Source organism: Dermacentor albipictus, chromosome 6, assembly GCF_038994185.2.
Source record: "Dermacentor albipictus isolate Rhodes 1998 colony chromosome 6, USDA_Dalb.pri_finalv2, whole genome shotgun sequence".
NCBI lineage: Eukaryota > Metazoa > Arthropoda > Arachnida > Ixodida > Ixodidae > Dermacentor > Dermacentor albipictus.
In genome coordinates, this window is record NC_091826.1 from 7,156,823 (window position 1) to 7,182,666 (window position 25,844).

The window sequence follows — 25,844 nt, forward strand, 5'->3', positions numbered from 1 at the left end:
TGGTAGGACACGTTTTCAGCTTACTTAAAAAGTTAACCGCTGCTTTTGCAATTGCATGTTTTACGTTACAACTGCGATAAAAACCGAAACCAATCCAATCCAGCCCTGATCCATAAAAAAACCGGAGAGCTTGCGAAGTGCGTGGAAACGTGGTGCCCGCCGTTACTATTCCAATATGGCAAGATTTTACTGATATTTCTCGCCTTTAGAATAAGCGCGCGAGCGTAATCGGCTGTCCGCGACAGCGGACAGCCAATCTTTTATACGAGCACCTCTTGGCACGCTTCGGGCACTGCCGCCCCAACCCACGGGCCGCTCTGCTTCCAGCTATGATCCCCCGCTACCCTTTGGGTGCCCTAGTAGTCCTGCGCCGCCTGCTTTATTATAACCTGAGGTGCTCTCCTGAGACCTCCGTTTGCCGGTTACATGTGCCCTCCAGGAGCAGTGCTTGTAAAAAATGCAATCTATCGTCGTGACGAAAAAAGCGACCCGTGACTTACACAACACCACTCAGAACCTTGCCCGCTGACATACCTTGCCCAGCAGCGGCAGTGCCTGTCAAAAAAAGTCGTCTTTCTAGCGGCATAGCTACGTTGGCCCGTCAGGCAGCTGCACCTTTGTTCTTACTTTTGATTAATGCCAAAAGATATCGCGCTGCGATTTCTTGTGGGTGTTCTAATCATCTACGCTAACGGGCTGCGTCATTTCGATCGCAGAAGCCGCTTATGCTGCATGGCCACGAGAGGGCCATCACGCAGATCAAGTATAATCGCGAAGGGGACCTGCTGTTCTCCTGCGCCAAGGATCACTCGCCTAATGTGTACTACTCGCTCAACGGGGAGCGCCTCGGCAACTTCATTGGCCACGCTGGTGCCGTCTGGTGCATCGATGTCAACTGTATCCTTGAACATCATTCGTGGCATACTGTTTACGGCACTGCGGTGGATACTAGTTATACGATTGGGCTCGGAAGAGGCCAAGTGCAAGAAACGTTATGTGCGAATTTAGCCTAGCATTTAAAGATTCAACGGCTTGTTAACCCGAACCGCGAATCTTTAGGAGTGAGACCAGACGCAGCGGAGCTTGGTGGCACCAGCCGCCCCACCGTTTCAAGTTCACACAACCAAGTGACTAGCGGTTACTTGTGCGCTTACCAGTTATGGCTTAGTTTGTACAGACCTCATTATTCTTTTTTTCTTTTTCTGAGTAATGTGAGAAATTAGTTTAGTGTCCACACGAGTGTCTGGATAACATTTTTCACTACCTGGATGCTCATATGTTGAAAGGTGCATTCAAGTGTGCCGCCATAGTAATTTTTTGAAAGGCTCTATGAATGCATCTTCACGGTCATGAAATCCGAAGTTATTTGCGCAGATTTCCGTGGCACATATTATTGCACAATATGTATTGCAAATAAGTGCTCCTTGTTGATGTCTCTCTCTCTCACTCTGCCTATCACTACACTTTGCAAGGTCATTGTTTCCTCAGCTCCTAGCAGGGGACTCGACAAAAGTAATCTCGGGTGCAGGTGATAACACTTGCCGTGTCTGGGACTTGGAGCGAGGTAATTATTGTGTTTGTTTATGGATATGCATGTCGCATATTATTTGTAACAAGCTAACTTGCTGGGATCTCTGGAATTCCTAGTAATATTTGCAAAGTGATGCAATGTTACTTTTTTTGTCCCAACAAGAATGTCTGTTGTAAACAGCAGGCTTTGTGAACATCTCATGAGTAGCCAACAACTTGGGTATCATGCATGCTGCAAGTTTGGTTTAGCTGCCCCATTCTCTGTCAGACAAGCTTGAAAAAGGAGCCTTCAAATGTAGTGAGCATGGCAGGTGTATACATTCACCATTAAACCCCACTGCTTTAATTTTTGTAATCTTATAATGGCCCTAGTTGCAGGTTTATTTTGAAACCACACACAAAGACGTTTGAATGGGAGAAAACCTGCAAAAATGTATCGCAGCTATTGCAAAACTTTGGTGTAATAAGTGGAGTTCGATTTATTACAAGTCTCTTAAAAATTTGTTTAAAACATCCTTGATTGACTAAATTATAGCTTCAATATCAAAGCGATCAAGGCAGAAAGCTGGGCTAGTTGGTGTGTCATCATTATTCAAAAGACTAGCGCAAAATAGCAGGGACAAAGACAGAGAGGACGACAGGACGAGCGCTAAACATCAACTGGTTTTTTACTGCGAGCGAAGGTACACATATACATTTCGTTGGTGCATGCGCACACAGTTAAAATAGTACATTCTCATTCTAATCAAAATGTGGGAGATTGTTCTGTAAGTACATTTTTTCTTTTTTGGACAAGGCAAGTGAAGCCGTGCTGACTCAGCTATCACCCTCCCTGTCAATGTGATATGCCTCACAAATCTCGCGCCCCCACCTTGTGCCTCCCCTACCAAGCACACACGTGGCGTCAAACTCAGGCACGCACCCGCATCGCTTACAGTGCATGGCCAAATGGCCATGCACTGTAATGGTCATTTGTGAATAGTCCGGAAGTCCGATTGGGTTTGATATGTGAATATCAAAACCGGATCCCTTAGTTTGCATTCTAAGTAGTTTTTTTTTTTTTTACTTTAGGAACTTGACACAAGCAGAAAGAATATATATTGGTCCTGTTCTTCTGAGAGCTGTTTGTTGCTTTTGTTGTCATTGGCTCTTTAATCACAACTGGCCCCACACAGTGTCTTGTAAAAATAGCTGAAATTGCCTTTTTCCGACATACTTGTCACAATAATGGTGCTAATTAACAGTACAGTACGTAAAATCATTATATTTTGTCACCAGATTTCTTATCTTGCAACAAAACAACCCCTAACTGCATGCCGTATCTTATCACACAGCAATAAATGCTCACCTCACAGGACCACCAGAACAAGTTTCTCATTCAAAACCCCTTGCTGTTTTTCTGCGCTATTTTCAAGTGTAAGGATAATGAAAATGACCTGTTTATGAATTTCTCGTGAATTGTGGGACAAGCTGGCAGCACGTATCTCGAGAGAAAAATACCTCAAATGTAATTTCCAGAGTTACAGCTGCTATCAATTTCATTGCTAAAGATGATGCTAGTTCCAGGTAAATATGTGTTGATTTCCTTTGCATTGATTCTACGAAGTTAGGAAATGTTATTCTGTGTGTATCATACATGATACACTGTGCAATAAGCGTCTTATTTGTTAAACCATGTGAGAACAGACATTATTGCTTCATTCAGACAGGCCACTATTGCACCATTCTGAATTTTTTGTAATGATTCCAGTAAAAAATAATCACCTATTGTACTACAGTGCTGCTCTTTCATCTGTAAGTTTTATTTTTGTCAGAACAAGCTTTCACTGCATCGGTCTACACACACCCCTGAGCTTCATGCAAACTTAGCTCTAGAGAAATCTAGCACTTTTGTCAATGTGGATTCCCACAGTGGTGTTTCAGCCAGCACAAGAATTACGAGGAGTGGAGTAATCAGTTGTGACGGCTTAGACTGTGATGTGTGTGCAGCTCGTTTCAGCAATATAATCATGGTGACACATTGCTGAATCATTCTGTTATACTTAATGAGCAACAGTGATCACTAGAAATGTCACACACATAACGCACCACATAGCTGCAAGGTTGCGAGTTCCTTCTTCAAGAACACTACTTGTCTACAAGCTCACACAATAATGGTCACTATTGATGGCAGCACCACTGTATTTGCACTGATACATTACAGGGATGGAAGTGCTGTGCCAATTTCACCAACTTGTGCCAAACCATTGAGCTGTGTCAACCTGTGCCAAAACAACAATTTCTAATGAAGTCAAATTTAGCAGGGTGTGCGTGTCCAGTGGCAACCAGGCAGCCATAGACATGCATTGGCTAGCACTTAGCTCTGCAATCCAAGCCTACGCAGTCTGTTTCAGTGTTGGCACCATTAGAGTTTGGGTGTGTTTGGTGGCATAATTGTAACTAGGCCACGAGAAAATGGAAACCGTTTTATCCAATATATTGCATTACAAATGTTTTATAAAGGCCACCCCCGCACAAAATCGAGCTGTTGCCACCTCAGAAAGCAAGCCAAGGCTGTAAAGCTTCATATTTAGTCAACCTTAGCGGCCAGAGAAAGAGAGAGAAAACATTTATTCCAACCGTTGAGGTTGTTGCTCTTGAGGTCGAGTAGGTGATGTCCTCATTATAGGACTCCACCAGCCAACTTGTGGTCATAATTAAACGTTCGGTCAAACTACAAACCTCCGAAATTGTGTTCGCAACAACGATGTTTGCAACGCAACTTGCACAGATCAAGTCCAAAAATTTTAATAAACCATCAATTGGTGAATGAAATATCAGTTGCTGTTTTACACTGGCTTTATGGAGCCTGTGGCAGAACCGCGAATCGAGCTGATTAAAAATATTGGACGACAACGTAGACTGGACAGCCAGTAAACATTTTTATCCCTTTATTATTTTCAAAAATATCTGGGAGCTTTTTCTCGTCCATCGATGTGAAGTACTGGCAAACATGCAATGACCAGCACATCACTTCGTATTTATTCTGCGGTATTCCGCTATCTTAACTGAAGGTCGCCAAGAATAAAAAATTAACAGAGGGTACTATGCGAACGATATTCACTGTACCTTGATGGGTTTTGTGCACGAACACTTTTAATTAGCTAAATTTATAAATTTAACTAGTCGATACATTGTCAGTGAAAAAGTTGTAGAGGACGTTTACAAATGACCGATAACAGCATTTAAAACAACCTAGGATTCGTCAAGAACCCGCTGTGGTGGCGTAGTAGCTTTGGTGTTGTGCTGCTAAGCATGAGGTTGCGGGATCAAATCCTGGCTGTTGTGGCCACATTTCGATGGGGGCGAAATGCAGAAACGCCCCTGGGTGTACTGTGCATTCGGTGCACATTAAAGAACCCCAGGTGGTCGGAAATAAACTGGAGTCCTCCACTACGGTGTGCCTCATAATCATGTAGTGGTTTTGGCACATAAAACCCCAGATTTTAACTTCAATTTAATTTGTTAAAGGGCCCCTGAAACAGTTCGGACAAATTTTGTTGACGCGTAGGGTACAGCTTAAGTAGAACATTCGCACCAAAATTTAAGTGAAGCGTTACGTATTAATGGAGCTACAAGCGATTAGAAGGTACCCTCTTCCCTAGCCATGCTTTTCCTCCTCAACTCGTTCGCCGAGCGAGCAGGGCTAAGCTCCACCTTCACTGGTTCTGCGTCACGATGCGACGTCACATCGTCCACTTCCGGTTATTTTGGAGCCCACCCCCGCCCGCGCGAGACCTCTCCGCTAGTTGCTTGGCCGTCGACCCCAAGCGAGAGCTATCAAAGCAGCGTGCGTTGCGAGCATTCTGTCGTAGCGCCGAACGTGTCTTGTATTCCGGTAACCACAGGCAAGCTGGTCATTTCGGCGAATGACTGGAGGCATAAACTCAAGCTGATCAAGGAACTTTAGCGTAGACGTACGTGAGCGGTCTGATCGGTCTGCACGGTCCATACACTTGTTGGCGCAGCGCTTACCCATCCAAACAAAGCGCTAATATTGTTCTAACCAAGTGTAAAACATTTTAAACATTTATAAAAACAACGTGTTGATGATTACACTCCTGCGAAAAATACATACCAGCAGCAAAGAAGAATACACTTCATTGCTGCTACTGTGTATGGTTGAGCTCTGTGCCACCAGGTGGCTGCACTGTGCAGACCATTCCCATTTGCCCTTCTGCTCATCTCATGGCTCATCCCGTTACGGCACAGTCAAGCGGCGAGACTCTGTCCCCTTGCGCTTGCATTTGCCCTAATACCAGACTCGCGAAAAGCTATTGCGTCAGTAATCTTCCGGTGTAAAGTGACGGCCACAAACGCGCAAATCCTGGCGCCGATCGGATAGCGGCAGTCCGATGCGCAGCAGCCAGTCGCTCGTACGCTGCCTTGCAGAGGGACGCGATGTCGCAGCTTGACATATTGCCAGTCGCTACGTTTGCAGTCCACAAGGCAACAAAGTCGAATCATAGTACTCGCTGAGACCGACTCTGATCGCGGAGCTCTCGCCAAAATGGAGCACGTTGTAACGCAAGCAGACGACACTTGCTGTGTGCCGGAAGTGCTTAGGTGTACTGAAATATTGTTCTTGTGCATTCTCTTTATGTTACTTTCTTTTCACAAAAATAAATTAACTAACATTCCAACTATTACGAAGATCATTTGTTTACCAAAAGTTGGAAAAATTATCGATCACGCGCCCTTGTCAGCCAATCGGATAGCTCGCCCCACTGACGTCGTATGGGTGATTTCGGTCATATGGGTAGGGGCGGCTTAAAATTCCGCCGAGCAGTGAGCTGTGATCGGCAGCGATGTGCATTTTTAAAACTTTATAATAAATTACACGCTTTATGCGGGGCACTTAGATGTGTCAATTAATGAGCAGAAGGACCTACTCTAACGACTCAGTACGTTTGTAGAAAATCGTCAAAAGCGTTTCAGGGTCCCTTTAAGTCTTTTTTTAATGACAAGGAAATCCTGAAATAAAGAAAGGCCGCTGCGCACCAAAAATTGCATCAATCTTTACAGAAACCTCGTCAAATATTGGCACTGGGAGCAAGCGCCTGTGCTTTTTGCCCGATGCGTCAGCAATTTTTGGCTCACATCTTCAATCCCTATCAGAAACGAAACAGCACAATCTTGTAATGGTTTGCTTTCGGAGCCGTTAAAAGACCGTGGCCCAAGTTTGCACGTTCGTAACATACACAATGCACTAATGACGACATTTGCATCTGACACAACTCATATTACTGGTGCGAGGATGTGTTGTCATGTGGATTTTTCTTTTTAATTTCACAGGGCTTCTTTTTTCTTTTTCTGTAGGAAAGGAGGATCACACAAAACCTAACTAATATTCCACAACCTTTCTATTGGCACCCTATTGAATAAGTAAGATAATAAATGTTAGTTCATTAAAATTAAATATCAATTGCTTGCTCACAATGAAAAAGGAAAATTCTTGACTAGCAATAACACTAGCCTGTCAACATAGAGTGAGCGCTGTTCACAGGAAGCCCTTGATTGTTTTTTCTTTTTTTTCTTTTTTATTTATTTAGTAGGCACGTCCAGTTTGTAATTAAATGTTGGTTTATGAGAAACCCGTATAGGCTTCCTCTGTAGCTTCATGCTACAGTATGGTAGAGGACAATTTTTCCCTGTCATGGATGTTGCTTGCCTTGTGTCCTTCCGCAGAACTGATCTGCCGTAACTTAATAGTGTTCTGCAAAGTGAAACAAGGAACACCTTTCCTTCATATGCCTGTATTTCGCTCATGCTGACATTTATAAAGCTGCTCCAAAACTGACAGTACCTGCTCCAAACTTGCTCCAAAGTACCAAATTTGCTGCTCCCAGAGCTGCTCCAAAACTTCCTTGGCTGCTTCCATCCCTGCATTATGAGGATGTTGTATGAACAAGCATATATATCGTTGCGTATATGCAGTGTTTTATTTGCTTATTTAGCACTGTGTTTTACATCCCCTTGTTGAATTGTATTATTGTGCAACCTTATTGTACATTTACTTTTGTATTTATGCATCCTTTCATTTTGTATGCTGCCTACGCTCCTCCTGCTTGGGCTCTTACAGGGGCCTGCAGTATGTTATAAGTTATAAAAAATATAAGTGGGAAACAGGTAAGATTTGCTACAACTTGATGACAGCAGTGCCAAATTGCCAGAACATGGTATAGAAACTGAACACATGAAGCTAGCAAAACTTAAGAAGTGGATTCATACTGCCGCATACAAGTAAACAAATTGAAATCTGAAGCTTGTACACCATGCAGGTGTGAAGTATCATTTCCCTTGCTGTAGAAGGATCACACCAGTTTCTTTATCAATAAACCTAAGTGAAGGCCTATGGTGCACCGGATTTTTAGACTACTGTGCATCACATGATTTGATATGCTCAGTTTGCACAACTTTACAAAGGGCATTTTTGCTAGTAAAGTTGTGCAGTTACCTTGGCCAGTGAAACAGAGCATTGTGTGTTTCAATGTGACACACCAAATCATGTAGGTGGCATGTTGCAGCGGAGGTGACAAAAATATTTTTCTAAATATTCGCACATGTTCTTGGATTCTTTAATAATGTGAGATTTTTTTCTCATGTGCAGGAGTGAACATAAACACAATCGAGACAGCAACAGCAGTAAGAACATGCATGTTCTCGTTCAGCGGCCGCATGCTCATGTACAGCACAGACAAGGCTATGGGACGTTTCTGTGAGATTCACATTGTCGACATGGCTGACCGAAGACAGATGGGTGAGTGTATGGAGGGGATGTCTACTAAGTTGCGTAGCTGCAAAAGGTGTTGCATGGTGGTTTTAGAATGTGGCTGCCGACCATCAATTACACCAGTTAATTTGGAGGCCTCTAAGGTGCAATTATTTTTACCTACGCTCTCCACCTTGCGGGTTTCCGCAGAACTATTACGTCAAACTCTTGCCTTTGCTTCGAGTTGTTGACAAATTCGACTTTGCCCTACCATCTGCTAGGCGCCTGGTTAGCTCAGATGGTAGAGCGGCTGCCCCGTAAAGGTGGTGGTCCCGAGTTTGAGTCCCGGACCAGGACAACTTTTTCTTACACGGCGAAACTTTTCTTTCGAGGAACCCGTATCGGTTTCCTTTGTAGGAATTGCTACAAACGGGTGGATGTCTAATTGTCCCTTTATTCATTACTTCTCTCCACCTTGCGGGTTTCCACATAACTATTTTGTCAGTTATTTTTACCTTATAACACAAGCACAGCTTTAAGTGTGGCTGAAAGTCACCCTTCTAAAGACCTTGCAATGCTTGTTTTATGCTGAAATATGAATTGCCTGCAGGTAGAATTCGGAATAAAGATGTCGCACAGTTATTTGGCCGTTCAAACTGCTCGCACCTAAATAGCTCACTTAAGGGATGATGTCCTAATCAAGTGAAGTGATCTTACAATTTGGTCATGATCGTACAGCGATTTTATGAAGTAGGTGGTGGTACCACAAAGGTGTTTGCATATTGAGCAGGTGTGAAAAATCAGTCAGTGACTGTGCGGCAGGTGTGTGCTGCATCACAGGAGCTGGCACCACACTACTCTCTTAAAATTTTGCTTTTTATTCTTTGGAACACTGATGAGTCAATTTAGCATAACTTAATGTTTGCCTTCAGTGAACCTTTGTGGTTAGATATAAAGGTTTATCTATAAAAGGGCTGAATGACAAAAACACACATTTGATAGGGACATAATTTAACACACATTACAAGAACACAGAATAGGCAGGAAAGAAGACATGTCTGTGTTCTGTGACCTTGTATGGTGCATTAAATTATGCATCCCCAGCAAGGCCCAGCTTTTCATTCTTCTGTAATGTCGAGACTGCGTTGTCCTCTTGCAGAGGGCCAAGACTCGGCCATGGTGATCCCTGTCAACCAGAGCAAGGTGACAAGTGCCCTGTGGTGGCACTACGATGATGGCATCCTGTCAGCACATGAGGACGGCACGCTGGCCACGTGGGACGTCAAGTCAGGCATGCAGCTGAACCAGATCAAGGGCCACAACCTGACTATCAATGACCTACAGTATTCTAAAGACCAAAGCTTTTTCATCACTGCTTCGAAGGACACCACCTCAAAGGCAAGGCTTTGCTCTGAGGCTGCAAGGATTGCCACAGTGGAGAAATTGTTTGATTGCTCTTCACTGTGCGGTCTAAGCTTTAAACGCGGAAAACACTCTAGGCAGTGTTGTTTGTTTTGCTGGTCGTTTGATTGTGAACTCTCTCAACAAGCTCAAATATTTTGCCTTGCCTTCAGAGTCTTGCAGCTTCTCATTATATTAACATTGACATTTATGCTTGAGAAAATATTTGCTCATTTAATATTCATAATATTTCTTCCCTGATAAAGGTTCACTGTTCTCTGCTTCTCAGTATGTTCATGCTTATTGTTTTGAAAAGGGCGATCCTAAATGTTGCTGTCTTTTATTTATTTGCTGTCAATCGCTAACAGATGCTAATTGTTTCCCATGTTCATGCACTGCAGTATGCCTGCAGTGCACAGCATACCACTGGTTTCCATGCGTATTTAATGGGTCTCCTGTAGTCATTCTCAAATGATTTAGCCAGTGTCATGTGTGAATATAGTACTTTTCGTCGCTTTTATGACCAACACTCTGGGGTTCCACGCCTTTTTCTTGCAGCTATTTGATGCGGACACCCTGGAGCACCTCAAGACTTACAAGACAGAGCGACCTGTCAACTCAGCCGCCATCTCTCCTATCAGGGAACATGTGAGTCCCCCATTGGTGTGTCTGAGGGAAGTGCATTGTTCCATAGGGGAAGAACATGCACCTTCCACGCAATATTGTAACCCCACGGCTCGAAATGGGCAATGATGATAATTTGAATTCTGCCCCCTTTTGCACTTTGTCATTAGCCTAAGTTGCACACTGCCTACACATCACTGTAATAAGCCAGTCTGGAGAGGGGAATGGAAGGATAAGAAGGGAATATTATTGAGCAAAACGAATTGTTACATTGTACTTTTCCACATCAGAATTTCATCATAATTGCAGACTACTTCTGGCAATGAAGCCAAAGCTGTGAAACCAAAGTGCATGTGTGGCATTAATAATATAATAAGAATGTATAATTTATTGATATCCTTGCTAACAGAGTTCACAAGCTACTTACTGTGCATCTGCTAATAACACTATGGTTGTTTAACGTGTCCTTGAAACAGTTTGGACAAATTTTGTAGACACTAATAGTGCTGTACACTACGCACCTATTCTACTGTAGCTGTACTACAGTAAAACATTAGCGCCGTAATTTAAGCAAACTGTTTTATATTAAGAGAGCTACGGACAATTACAAGTTAACCTTTTCCCTTGCCATTCTTTTTCTCCTCAACTCGTTCACTGAGTGATTGGCGCTAAGCTCCACCTTCACAGGCACTGGGTCATGAGGTGACGTCACGTCGTCTACTTCCAGTCGTCTTGGCGCCAGTACGTGAAGCCTCTCCAACCTCTCTGCTGGCTACCTAGCCATTGATGCCCCGCAAGAGCTATCCAAGCAGCATGCGTTGCAAGCATCCTGTCATAGCATCGAGCATGTCCGGTATTCTGGTAACCACAGGCGAGCTGGGCGTTTTGCCGGATTGGCAGAGGTCTAAACTAAAGCCCCTCCATACTACTACCGCTGTGATGAAGGAGCTTTAGCTCAAATGTGACCAGCCTGAGCAGCCTGCATGGCGTGGCCACCTGGTGGCACAGAGCTTAAGGGGGGAGGCTACCCTGGAGACCGAACTTTCTTATTTTTTAAGATATCCAGATGAAACTTTCAGGGTATGTTCACACCACCGATATATGAGGAACTGCAAAGTTTCATGAAGATATGTTTATTAGTTCCAGAGTTATTGAGGTCTAACTAGGTGATTCATGTATATGCCTGAGGAAGAGCCTGGAGAAATGCCAGGACATCGTAGGAAGCTGAAATTCACTGTGATGATCCCTTGATAGATATCCCAGGGGGCTAAAGAGCCCTTTTCTTTAATTTCCCCTCCAAAAAATTTTAAGACAACTTTGAATTTGATGTAGCCAGTAAAGACCACATTCATCAAAAATTAATTGCTTATTATAAATTAACTGCACCAACTTTCAAAAAAGGAAACCTGTTACCCCCTGGCAAAGTCACTCAGGAACAGAATGAAAAAAAACGGCATACAAATCTGAAAAGCGGTTCTTGAGATATCGCCTTCCCCAGCACCACTACTAGCGAAAAAATACATTCCGAGAAAACAGGCCTTAAAGTTGAACATGTGTTTTTTTTTTTTATTAGAAAGCTCCTGCGGAGCTTCTAATTAGCTCTTGCGGCTCCAGGCACACTCAGTGTGTCGGATTTTCGACTGGCGACAGCCGAAAGCACAGTTTCGCCGCTGAAAAGCGTCTACGCAGTCGGCACTCGTTGCGGAAGATAGGAAGTTCGATGCTCGTACAAGACGCATATCGCGCTCCCGTGCACCGAACATCTGCACTGTCTTGGGCTTTGCCGGCATCGCGTGCAGCCAAGAACTAGCGACAAAAAAAAAAGGTGAGCAAATAATCTAAAACATAGCGCTAGGCGATGAACAGCTCGAAAGCAGGCGAGCAAGGGACGCGAGCGCGGCATCAAAGGGAGCAGCCGCCGCCGCCCGCGCAGCAGCCAATGGCAGGCGCGCTTTAGCCCGCGGGATTTGAGCAGCCGCCGCCGCCCTCGCAGCAGCCAAGGGTAGGCGCGCTTTACCCCGCGGGATTTGAACGCGCTGCTCCGGCCAATCAGCGCTCCGCATCACATCGCGGGAAAACGCCAATAGCGCCTCAACCGCGCCGACGATGCCATTTTGCAAGGCGGCAAAATAGAGACAAAGAAACCACGGTCAAAACACGGTGGGTCAAAACGACACCAAGATGGCGAGGGCAGGCCGCATGGTCCGGGAATGGCGCGCGCGCGAAGTTTGACTTCATTTCGGCATTTGCGCGTGTTTTGTGGGCCGCGGTGGCCTCAAAAGTAGCGTTTTTTTCTGTACTTTACGGTTGAATTAGGTGCTGATAATTACAGAACAGGTAGTTTATGAGACATACAACCCAAAAATATGGTTTTCCGAAAATCGACTTTTTCGCAATTTTTCGGTTTTCAAGGGCCGCGCCAAACACAGAGCTAATATTGTTGTAACCAAGTGTAAAACAATTTAAACATCTAGAAAGACCACATGTTCACGATTGCGCTCCTGCCGAAAATTTACACCAGCAGCAAAGCAGAATATACTTGCTTACTGCTATATTAGCTCTGTGCCACCAGGTGGCTGCACTGTGTAGGCTGTTCACGTTTGCGCCTCCAGTCATCCAGTAAAACACCAGTCCACTTGTGCTTGAGTTTGCCTGAATACTGGACACACTAATACCCGTGTCACACGGGCGTTTGGAAGGCCTTCCAACCGATAGTCAGTTGACTCAAAGGTCAAGTTCGAGCTGCTACACGGGCGATTTCGACGGCCGCCGAGTCAATAGTCTATCGAGTCAACGGAGCACCTTACAACTCTATCGAAATCTCGATGGCCTTTGAGCAACGGAAACGGAAACAGCGCGAACATGCCCTCTCGTTCACAGCGTGCTCCAACTCACGGTTAGAAAGAACAAATCGAACCAAAATGCTCTAAAAATACTATATATGAGTGTTATCAATTATTCAATAAAGTATTTTTGCCACTTGATATGCTTGAACTACACACACTCTCGACAACAGTGACGTGCAGCGACGCAAACGTTGCCGCAGTTTCGCTACTCAACAACTTAAAAACTAAACATACATGTAAGACAATGTATAAACAATTGTTTTAATGTATACAGAAACATAAAAGAAATTATAGTGCTTTTTAAGTGGTTTTAATGTTGTTTAACTTTTTGTGACATGAAAACGAAAATAAAGATACGCAGCGCCACACAATTTGGCGAGAAACACCGGTACCACTCAACGGCCTTTCAAAAGTGCCGTGTAGCAGCGCGGCAACTCCTTTGAGTCGATAGAGTTCTGGCGTTTCGAAGGCCGTCGACTGGAAGGCCTTCGAAATGTACCCGTGTGACACGGGTATTAAGCTCTCTATTATGGTAGTAATCCTCCGGCATGAAGTGAAAGCCGCAAACGTGTAGATGCTGGCGCCGATCGAATGCCGACAGTCCAATGCACTGCAGTGACTCTGCTCGTCTGTTGCCTGACAGACGGGCATGATGTTGCAGCGATGATCGCTTTGTTACCTCGTTCATTGAGTGTGATGTGTTCATGTTTGTCTGTGCATGCTGACACCATGCTTGTTAATTCAGTTAGTAAGCGAATATTTTCAAGTTTATACTGCCAATAAAGCTACTATCCTTACTTCGTATAGCTGTCTACTAATTTGCTATCGCAATAAACGCTCCGCGTTTCGAGCGAAACTGTGACTTTTTTATTCCTAATCTTTCATTAGCCTCTGTGATAAGTCAGGATGGCTTGGGCCCAGCCCGTATGGACGCGGCTCAAGCCATTTTGACCAATCACAGAAAGCCAATAGCAGATTTAGGATAGAAACAGATTGGAATAGTAATTTTACATTATACTAGCCCTACTGTCCCTAAAAAAGTCAAATACAATAAGGTGCATTATACCTTTGTTTTGCTGCATTGCAATTTATATACATTATTATTTGTGCCTCTAATTTGTCTGCTTGCTATTGCTATTGCGACTCTGTCTGCAATGCTAACATTTACAAAAATACTGTCGGTTGTACCATATCTTGTTGGTTTATCGCTGTATTGCTGAGTATGTTAGAACAAAATAATTTTATTGTTATGATTTCCATACATATTTGCAGCCACTATATCTTGAAAACTTCTCCAGCATTGCATGTCAGTTTATCTGGTCCTTATTCTTTACAAACCTTGAATTCTGTGAAACTTTCAATGCCTAACATTTGTGGAATAGAGGGTCTCTGTAACAATTTGTTGTTACTGCTAGTTGCTTTGCAAGGTTTTGCGAAGTTCTTGTAGCAAGTGGCAAGTAACAGCACCAATGCTGTCAAGCACAAGCTTCTTGTCTAGCTTGTGAATGAGTTGCGGCTTTCTTTTTGGCTATAGTAGTCGGGTTTATTATTATGCATGAACTTAACATGATTACTGATCAGGCATGAACATGAGAGATCACTCATTGCCAGGAGCACTGCCATTGGTGACATATCAACGGTTAACCGTCAGATGTGATTCAGCGTGATCATATTTTGGCAGGTCGTGCTTGGTGGTGGTCAGGAGGCCATGGATGTGACAACATCATCCGTGAAAGCCGGAAAGTTCGATGCCCGTTTCTTTCATCTCATCTTCGAAGAGGAGTTTGGCCGAGTCAAGGATCACTTCGGTCCCATTAACAGCGTTGCATTCCATCCAGATGGCAAGAGGTATGCATTATTTCGTATCAATCTGCTTTTCGATAAATCTTGTTTGCTGCCACAACAGCAAGAAAAGTGAGACCTTGACAAAGTTTAAAAAAAATCACAAGCAATTCATTGCGTCAGACATATCCCCCTCTCTTGAACAGTGATGAAAAGGGGAAATGCAAATTCACTCTTATGGGCTTAGCTGTGTGAGATGTCAATGTAGTTTGATTGATGGTTGCTGTTGCCACCCACATAATTCCCCAAAGCGAAACCTGAGCTGACAGTCGTTGCTTTAAAGGGACCCTAAAATGATTTCGACAATTTTGCTAAAATGTATGTACTGAGTCACTAGCATAGGTCCATTATTAAGTGACACATTTAGGCGCTCCACATAAAGTATGCAAAAGTATGCAATTGGTGATAAGGTTTTTGATGATAAATTGGACGAGCTACTCAATTGGCTACCCAAGATTTCATCATCGGTAATTTTTTAAGCTTTATGGTGAAAAAAATGCAGTTTGTAATACAGTCGCTGACTGACTTTTCGGACTCCAAAAATTTGGACATGCTCAATTATCCGGTCTGCTTTGCGGCATCGCCATTCTCCCCATAGACCATTATGTATAACAACTGCCAAAAGTTTGGACACCTTGTAACCTCTCGTCTGATTTTTCGGACACTCCTTGAGCCAACTCGATCGAGAGCACCATGCACTGACTCTGACCGGTACATGGTTCGACTTGCTGAACGCCATTTTTGTTTTGAGCGGAGCCTTCTTGCTGCCCCATGAAGTGGCGCTACTGCAAATCCCCGCTCATCATCATAGTTTCTGCCTGGTTCGTGGCCACAGCAGTTCCGGACTCAACTTAGTAATAAGCCATGTCAAGACAAAAGGTGACAGCAGCTGATTTGTTTCTTCCTTCGTGCACAACGCTGTAAGACGTTTTTCGTTTGTGCGACTGGTGTCGGCGTGATGGCATGGTGATGTTTGCATAGTGTGCTGTGTCGAGGTTGCGGTGATTCAGCGCGGCATACGGAAACATTGTGTCAAGTGTCTAATGGCAGCGACAGTGCTGGCGCAGACTGCACTGGGGAATGCCGGCAAGCGGGTGCAGGGAGGCCTAGGATTTGTCGCCTTCCGATGTGCTTCCTACTGGCGCCGAAAATGTTCTGCCGAGACCTGCGCATTGGTTGCATTGCGATTCCGGACACTGTCTCATTTGACAGTTTCACAGGTGCTGACACTGCTGTACTGACGTGCACAGAACTTGACGATGGCGAGATCATTAGTCAGGTTTCTGCTGCACCGCCGGATGATGACTCAGAGTCGGAAAATGACGCATCATGTGCTACGCTGCCGTCGCATGCGGAGCGTGTACAAGCAGTGACTGCGCGTTGAGCCGCCTATAGTGACCGTACGACCCTCTCCGAGATTCAGGCTTATCTGATTGCGCGTAAACGGAACAGTGTGCAACGGCACATTCACGATTTCTTGAAGCCTACTGCCGAGCCCGAAAAAGTGCGTGGAAATAAAGGATTACCTTTTTTTTTCTTAATCTGCTTTTTCGGACACCTGTTTTTTTTGGCATTTCCGCAGTCCCCATGAGGTCTGAATAAACGGTCGGCAACTGTAGTTGGAGTATTGGTTAACTTCTTTCTCTCAAATATATAGTAAGAAAAGAAAAATACGGTATCTATTCGAATCGAAGTCAGTATCACAGCAGCTACTAGCCATGGCAGTAGCCAACCGTACACAAGCGAGGACGCCATTGTGACCTGTGTTGTGTCAGCCGTATCGGTGTGCGACGTGGTGTTATCGCGATGGCACCAAGCAGGAGATGCCACTACAGTGTCACTTTCAAGCGAAAAGTTGTGATAGCCGCAGAGGCATCGTCGAACCTTCAAGCCGGGCAGGACTATGGCGTCGATGAGAAAAACGTCCGTCGTTGGAGGAGACAACGACAGCAGCTTTTTGCGTGCGCCGCAACGAGGATGGCATTTAGTGGACCAAAGAAAGGCCGTCACCACGAAGTGGAAACAGTTTTGGCCGACTTTGTTCGGACGCAGAGAGCAGCTGCCCTTCCAGTGACAACACAAGTGCTCCAAGCGAAAGCTAGGGAACTTTCGTGGGAGCGAAGCCTAACGCCAAAGGATTTCAAAGCCAGCCGGTGCTGGCTTCAGAAACTCATGAAGCGCTTCAGCTTTAGCCTCCGACGTCGCACTTCAGTCACCCAGAAGCTGCCAAGCGATTTCGAAAATTAGCTGATAGCTTTCCAGCACTACATGCTGCGAAAGAAAGAAGCGGCAGGCTACAACCTTGGGCAAATCGGCAACGCCGACCAGACGGCTGTGTATTTTTATATGCCAGTGGCGTACACCATGAATAAAAAGGGTGCCAAGGAGGTGAAGGTGCGCTCTGCGGGCTACGAGAAGCAGCAGGCAACTGTGATGCTGTGCTGCATAGCTGATGGACATAAACTCCCTCCTTATATGATATTTAAAAGGAAGACACTGCCTACTCGAGAAACTTTTCCAAGAAATGTCATTGTGCGGGCAAATGAGAAGAGGTGGATGATGGGTGCGATGGTGGAAGAGTGGGTTAAGATTGTGTGGCGACGGCGTCCAGGAGCCCTTTTGACAAAGAACTCGCTCCTTGTTGACGACTCTTACCGTGGGCACTTGACCAACAACGTGAAGGCTTCGCTCGCCCAAGCGAACACGGACGTCGCTGTCATATCGGGCCACTTGATGTCTGCTTCAACAAACCTTTCAAGGATCGTCTGCGGAAATATTACTCGGACTGGTTGACTGATGAAGACCACATGCTAAAGACAACAGGTTGCATGAAATGTGCATCGCTATCGCAGCTGGTGGGCTGGGTAGCTGCAGCGTGGAACGACATCCCAGGTACTTTGATCGTGCGCGCCTTTAAAAAGTGCAGCATATCTAATGCACTTGACAGTACCGAAGATAGTGCACTGTTTGAAGTTGACAGTGACAAGGAACGCAGCGACGAATCTAACAGCGACAACGACATTGAATGGGCTCTGTACGTTCAGATTCAATAAATGCTGTTTGCATTTTGTGAATGCTGTCCTCGCTTTTTTTCTTCAGCCTACATTCGAGGTAATATGTATATATTTTTGTTGGCTTTGGACTTTAGGGGGTCGGCTTAGAATCGGGGTCGGCCTAGATTCGAGCAAATACGGTATACAATGACAATGCATCACTACACTTAAGGAGGGAGGCTACCCTCGGTTACCAACTTTTTTGTTTATAGAGATATTCTAATGAAATTTTAGGGGTAGACTCATGGCAAAAGCATTAGTAGAACTACAAAATTTCACGCAGTTATGTTCACTGGTTCTCAAGTTACAGCAATATGTTAGAATGGTGCACATGGTTTTCTTATTCCAGGCCTGGAGAATTTCCAGAAGGCGCTGCAACTGGGAAATTCACTATGATGATTCCCAGATGGATACCTCAGGGAAAGAGAGAGCCCTTTTTTAAAATTTCCTTGCTGCAAAGCTTTAGCAGACCACCGAATTTAGTGTTGGTGATTAAGATTTTATCAATCAAATTTTGAATCAATATCACAAATCACAGACACAATATATAAAACAAAAATGGGCTTGTCTTGCCCCTAGAAATTTATTCAGATACACAATAAAAAAAAAATTCTGGAAATCTGATGAGCAGTTAAAGAGGGATGGCTGTAACAAGCAGCCTCACCAGCCAAAAAAATCATTTTGAGAAAATAAGTGTTGAAAGTTTTGAGCACATATATTGGTCTAAAATGACCCTGCAGCGTAACTGGGGATGTCCTAAGGCACTTTCTTCTTTTGCCGCCTTAGCAACTTCTCTTTCAATCGCTTCTTGACCTTTTTCAAGCACAGAGGATTTTTCTGTCTCTGCAGCAATCAGCGACGCATGCTGCTCTTTGGGCATTAGGGACCGCAGCACAGAGTGAAATTATTCTGATGCATTCTGCGTCATTGTTTCCAGGCAGCATTGCAGAAGAGAAGCCTGTGAGAGGCACTCACAAACAGGTAGCAGTGCTTCTGCAACATAGCCTGGAAGATTGTACCGACGCTTCGGAGGTGGCACACCATCACTCTTGTTGGCATTATGACGACACCACGAGTCTGCGCCCTCAGGGCACAAGTCGTGGTGAGGATCCTCGTCCGTCTATGTCACGTAGTGGTACGATGCCGTCACTGCACGCTGCATTACAGCCACATTGTTGGAATTGTTCTGTAGGGCACAGCCATAATAGTCGGTCAACTTGTCTATGAGGGTCTTTGTCAGCCTCCCTTTCCCTCCTAAAGCCTTGTCACTTTTCTGCACAAGGTTGCGCAGTGCTGTCCCCATCCTCTTCTGGACGTGGTTCAGGCATTTCTCTTTTGAAATGGGGACCAGTCCATAGACATTTTCTTGCACAAGGGCAGAAAAGGTGGCACTATCTCCGTCAGACATGAGCATTGTGTAACGGAGGTTGTGCTTTGGCATCAACGGGAGAAAGGGATGACTGCTTTGGCACCCAACGGGAGAAAAGGATGACTGCTGCCTCAACCTCCATCCTCCCAGGCTTAGAGTCAGTGTTTTTTTGGCTCACATGATCCTCTTGCCAGCTTGCGTAGCCTGGGTCTTCAGGCTTTGGTTCTACTTGGAAAACAAGGCACTGGTTCGATAAAACAATGGCGTCCAAGACGAGGCCTGTATGATGTTCAATTATTGCACCAACTCCAATATGGGATGTGTGGCCATGCTTGTGCGATGCCCCATCAAAATTTACTGTGATATCGCTGCTTCCATTTCCTTGTACAGTGAAATCCATTAAACCGTAGTTGGCCAGAGCTAGGAAAAAGTATGTACTAAACGGTAGTACTGTTTAACCGAAATAGCATGAGATGCCCATGTACCTGTCGAAAACGGAACTCGGAGAGAGTGCGATGAAAGGGGGAAAAAACTGCAGTATTTATTCAGTTCACGCAACAAAAGTATTATTTTCGTTTGATGCCGCGGCGGCATAGCATGGCAACAGCGACCTCAAACTTACTGAAGCTGCGTGTCAGCTTTTCAGCCAGCCCCCTCTTCTCGGCAAACACTCGCATGGCAGATTCCTTGTTGGCGTTACGTATTCTCCGTGCACACGCGCAGTAGTGCTGCAGAAGTCCCAGGGCGTCTTTTTCATTGCCAGGTGCCAGAGTTTTGAATACTTTTCGTTTGGAATAGAGTTGCGTTATCGCGCCCCTGTTCTCGTTGCAAGGATTGCATTCATGAGGCTGACGTAACGCACAGCTTGTGCCACTGTCAGGCCCGAATCGCCTGTGCTGTCGCTTTCCGTGTCGTCCTCATCACTGTCGCTAGTCGACACTTCGGCAACAGCAGGGGCAATGCTGGCGAAAAATCGAACCTCGTAGCCGACATGTCTTTGCGATCGCAGCAGCGCTGCCGAGCAACTTCTTCACATTCCAAATGCCACACACCGTAGTCAACAGCAGATCCCTGTCACGTGCGATAGCACAGACGATGTATAATTTTTCTTCTATGCTGAGCACCCGGCGTCTTTGTTATCCGAGCTTCAGCATGACGCGAGTCCTCGCTAGCATGACGCCACAATGCTCTCTGGCACGGCGTCGAAATGATGTTGATGTTGATGTGGCTTCACGCGCAAACGCACAGGGCGCTTGGAGGTTGTTGTTCGAATCTCTGAGGCTTGTTGTTCTGCCGGGCCGCCCGATGGAGACGACACACAGCTGTGTTTGCGCGATGAAAAGTGGAAACGCTGCGTTTTAACTGATGCGTATGCAATAAGCTGGTAAGGTTTATTGTGGATACAAAGCACGTTATGTTCAATGGCCGCTGAGCCGGGGATTTGACTTTACTGCTTTTAAAACAAAACTACTGTTTAAGCGGGTACGGTTTAACAAGGTTTTACTGTAGGTGGTTTTCACAGCAGAAGCAGATTCTGCATAGAACTTGTCTATGCGCTGTGTCTGCGGTTCCCTGAATTTCTTCAAGTGCTTCTGAAAAGTCTTATGATGCAGGCGAGTATATGGTTTTCCAAAAATCGACTTTCTTGCAATTTTTCGCTTTTCAAAGGCCGCGTCCCCCCTTATTAAGCACTTCCAGTACGCAGCATGTGTTGTCAGCTTGTGTTACAACGTGCTCCATGTTGATGCAAGTTGTGTGGTCAGTGTTGATCTTAAGGTTTCCTTTCCTGAGCATGATGGACCATGCTTGTTGCATTCTGGGCTGCAAATCTAGCGATTGGTGAGATGCAAGCTGTGACATCATGTCCCTCTGCGAGGCAACAAGCTCAACACACTACCTCAAGGGGTGTTGGCATGCGCTCACGAAGCCTGCAGTCGCACTTGAATCATCACGAATCATTGGATGTGCTCGTTATGTGTGCCAAGCATACACTGCGAAATGAACTAAAGAGCATCTAAACGAAATCATTTAGAGCGCAATCTAATGTGAATGCAAAAATAATAAAGACAGCACACCGTACAGCAATAAGCTAGACAGCTCTGAAGAGACTAGACACATATAGAACAGAGAAGGCCGGTTTCTGTATCTACGCTTACCTGTGATTATTGTCCTCATGAGGGGAATCCGAGTCTGGCAGTGGCGAATTGTTGTTTCCATCGTCAACGTGGAGTCCAGGATTGTGAAAAGGCTTATTGCTATATAGGTCAAAGCCTAACTCTTATCTCAATGGGTGCAACCACTGGGTCCATCATGCAAATGACGGGCGAAACTGGGGTCAGAACAGAAAGCTCAGAACGCACAATGCTTGGCTAGCCTTCGCTGGGGATTGACGACCAGGTGGCTAGCGGAGAGGTCAGAGAGGCATTTGCGCGCTGGCTCCAGGACAGCGGAAGTAGAAGGAATGATGTCACATCATGAAGCAGAACCAGTGAAGATGGAGCTTAGCCTCGATTGCTCGGTGGATGAGTGGAAGAAAAGCATGGCTAGGGTGGAGGGTAACTTGTAATCACCTGTAGCTCTCTTAAAGGGGCCCTGAACTACCCCTCGGGCTTGGTGAAATAACGTAGTCCGTGGATAGCATATGCTGCTATGCACATCTCAGCTAAGTTTTGCTGTTGTACGTGGTGCGTGGAGCTCGCAAGCGAATCGCGAAGTCACCTTTCTTTCAAACACTCTCTTTTCAACAGAAGGCGCTGTCCTCACTCTCTTCTATATGCACTATTTCGTCATCAGACGCCTTGTTGCATCATTCCCTTAGATGGCTACTATTGGTCAATAGGTGACATCAAGCTGCGGTCGGCTACATGGTGTAGATACCGCGGCCGCCACGGGTTACCACCATGAGTCCACTGACTAAGTGCTCTGCAGCTCGCTGAGGACAACCACGTTTGGCTTATACTTAGCGCGTCATAGCCACCTAAGGCGGAAGTCGAGGTGTTTACGATAACATCCAAAATTAAATTTGAACTGCATGCCCCACTGTTCCATAGCCTTCGCAGTGCAAGGCATTGAAGAAGGAACGGGAGCACAGTGGAGGCCGTGTTTGATTTCCAGTAACCCTGCTTCGCATTGAAGTGCTTTTTGCGGCAAAGTATTTCTGAAATAGTCTATTTTCACTTCAAGTGTCTTTCTTCACTTCGATAAAACATGGTTCAGGGCCCCTTTAAAATGAGACGCTTCACATAAGTTGAGGTTTGAATGATTTACTCTACCTGTGCTCCACAAGCCTACAAAATTTTTCCAAACAAACAAACAAACAAACAAAAATTCCTCTGTCGTTTTTGGTGAAAGCACAAAGTAAGTTTTGAATTGTTTTGGGAACACTTCATGTTTCTGCTTGTGAAATATGAGGAGCCTCAAAAGTATAATGTGCAATAATTTTAAAGCTTTAAGTGTAGCTTAGTAAACCATAGCTGTTCACGCTACATTACAGATAGCTTGCACTAGCTTATGTATTTTTGCAGACGCATTTTGTTGCTATCCATAATTAAGGGGGGACACGGGTCTTAAAGACTTAAAATTGCGGAAAAACCACTTTTTTCAAACATTATTTTTGGATTTTACAGTGTCTGATGTGTTATCTCAGAAATTTTCATGCATCTTGGACCAATATTTTGGTCGTAATGGCGTCGGCGAGCTGTATTTTTACTGATGAATCCGTAAAAAAGGGCCTCTTACCGTGTCACGCAGTTGCCATTCTAAGTTTCTGATCGCAGCTGTCTTGGTCTTATTTGAAAGGGATGCACTTCTCGTTTAGTTTACGCTCCACCGCTACTCAGTGCGCTAAATGGTTGTGAAGAAAAAGCCTGCGAGAAAGTTCTCTCGATAGGCGATGCCATTCGTCGACTAAAGACACGTGACCGTAAACACGCCATGTCATTGGCAGATTTTCGCCGTCATCTGCTCGGGCATGCGAAGCTCGACACAACACGATGTCAATTTCAATTTGCTACAAGCCATAATTCAGCAATCAGAAGAAGAAACGAGGGATGTTAAACTTTCGAAAGTGCGCAGTACCCTTGGAAGATGCCGGCAATAGTTTGCTACCCGTGCCGACCGCTGCCGAAGCCTCCCCCAGTGACAGCGGAATAGGCTTAGCAGATGAAAGTGGTTCTGGCAGCGGCCTGTGTTCATGTGACATTCCAGCAAAACTACTGCAGCCCGATGATTTGCAGAAAGTGAAGAAAGCTCAAGAAAAACTGCTACTTCAACGCCGGCTACCAAGCAAAAATTGGATTTTCTCGCTGCCGCTGATGAAGCCACGGCTGGTCTGGATGCGATGGAGCTGCGCTTTTTCTATAAATGCTTTGCTGCCTTGTGTAAAGCACAAGTGGCAGTGCAGCAGTGGGCAAAGGTGAACGTGACTGCAGTCTCGCCATAGAGATAGCCATCTCGTGTGCAATATGCGGCAATCCCTCGTCGGCATGGAGTTCGCTGTGCATGAGTGGCAGCGAAACGTGCACCCTGTTGTTAGTGAATAATTTCACTGTGCACGAAATGCAGAGCACCGGCAATTGGCAAATGGCATTAAGTGAAATTTTTTTCAATTAAATTTATTCATCTCCTGGGCCACCTGCGGTGATGCCGTGTCGACCAAACGTGCAACCCATTTCTCATGAACAATCTCGCTGCGCGTGAAATGCGTAGTACCGGCAATCGGCAAGCGACACTATATATATATTTTTTTTCAGCAACAATAGCTACATGTTTTCGTGTCTTTCTCTCCAACTGCTTTGGTATTTAACCAGTCAAAACGAAACCAGTCGGATCGAAAATGAAATGACGGCTTTACACGTGATACGGAGTTCAGCGTATTGCCATAGCCACACTTGCATTTTGGTTTCCGAAGCTTAGAATAATGCGCGAGTGCCTAATAATATACCAACTGCAATTCTAAGCAACAATTATGCTGTACTTGATAACAGTCGACTTTTGTGCGGTAATCTCATTGAATACATCCAAAGTACCAAGATTTCACCGTCAGGTCTCACGACTTACTGGTTTTTGAGACGTTCTTTGCCAATTTAAAGTTATAATTCCTACTTGAATTGCGAACAGCATGCTGGATTCTATCACCATAAATCATGATAATTTCATTTCCATCAACATCTCACAGCACATTCTGGCCTGTTGTCAGTCCCTTCAAAATAAACACGAAAACTGAATGAGCATATGCAGTTACCTCAGATTTAATCGAGAAATAACAAAGTTATCTCGATAATCCATGTCTGTTAAGTCTGTTGTCTGTTAAGTCAACGTTTGTACAGAAATGTTTAGTGGTTTTGCTTCCACTAGCAGACGTGGTAAGCTCATCTCAAGTGACAATGAAGGGGCTGAGAAAAGAAGAGCGGGGCAAAGATGAACAAAGGGAAGCGCAATAGTGCATGGCCATCATTCTTTTGGGGGGGACACACTATACGAAGTGTCACAGTATATTAGCAAAATTAAGTATACTGACTGCCACTACTTGGCAATTTTCAGAGGGACAACCCCAACCGCACCTTTTTCTCTTTTTCTTTTCTTTTCCACATTTGTGTAGTGCAACCTGAATAAATTGCTGAATGTAATCATTAAGAGGAAGACGATGCATTCAGCAACTGAATTAGTTATCCGTGGTCAGCAAGTGGCTGTCATATAATTTTTGTCTATCTTTTGATTTATATGTGTTGGCATGAAGCCATACTGCACGTTGAGAGGTTGATGACATTTTGTTTTTGTTTTTCTCCATTGCAGCTACAGCAGTGGTGGTGAAGACGGTTATGTTCGAGTGCACTACTTTGATCCATCGTACTTTGATTTCCAGGTTGAGGTCTAAGTTGCGGCTAATAAAAAATTGTGTCCTGTCTGCATGTGTCTTGTTGCAGTATGCTTTGCACGTGGCACCTTCAAGGGGCACCACAATGCACAAACTACCAAAAGTTTGTTCTGGATAAGTTCCATTGTTCATGTCTTGCAGCCAGGAACAACCTAGAAGCGAAAGCATTCCGCGTGATAGCTAGCTTTCTTTGGTACTGCTTGTCAAGCATTCAAAATCTCCCGATTGTGGAAGTTTTTAAAATGCCTATCACAAGGTTCCAATGTATTCTTTTTTCTCCAGCCACCAATATTTATCTTGTATATTACTGTCAATGGAAACAAGACCATTTTGAAATAATTTTAAATGCTTTTGACCTTGTCATTACTTCAGCAACTCCCTTTGCGGCTCTCGAACACTTATGTATGAAGTATGAACGTGCCGATTGAAAGCAAAACATCACCTGCTAATGAACGTTCCTAATAGGCACTGTTTTCTGTATTTCCAAGCAAGCTTTTTTACTCCGTGTGAAATTTCCTAACAAACCTAACTTTCTCTGAATGGAAGTTACACT

General features: G+C 44.8%; 1 protein-coding gene across 2 annotated transcripts; it reads left to right on the forward strand.

The window, feature by feature from the left end:
* Positions 1-75: 75 nt before the first annotated feature.
* On the forward strand, positions 76-25,321 carry eIF3i (eukaryotic translation initiation factor 3 subunit i). Of its 2 annotated transcripts, none has more exons than XM_065431167.2 (8): positions 76-178; positions 717-897; positions 1,499-1,564; positions 8,180-8,329; positions 9,441-9,679; positions 10,241-10,330; positions 14,834-15,000; positions 25,210-25,321. In XM_065431167.2, exons 1-8 carry the CDS (start codon positions 176-178, stop codon positions 25,289-25,291), a joined length of 978 nt encoding a protein of 325 aa, XP_065287239.1. In that variant the 5' UTR covers positions 76-175; the 3' UTR covers positions 25,292-25,321. The 2 variants fall into 2 exon arrangements, with proteins under 2 accessions (XP_065287239.1, XP_065287241.1); XM_065431169.2 differs by lacking the exon at positions 25,210-25,321 and adding an exon at positions 18,985-19,129.
* The last annotated feature ends 523 nt before the right edge of the window (positions 25,322-25,844 follow it).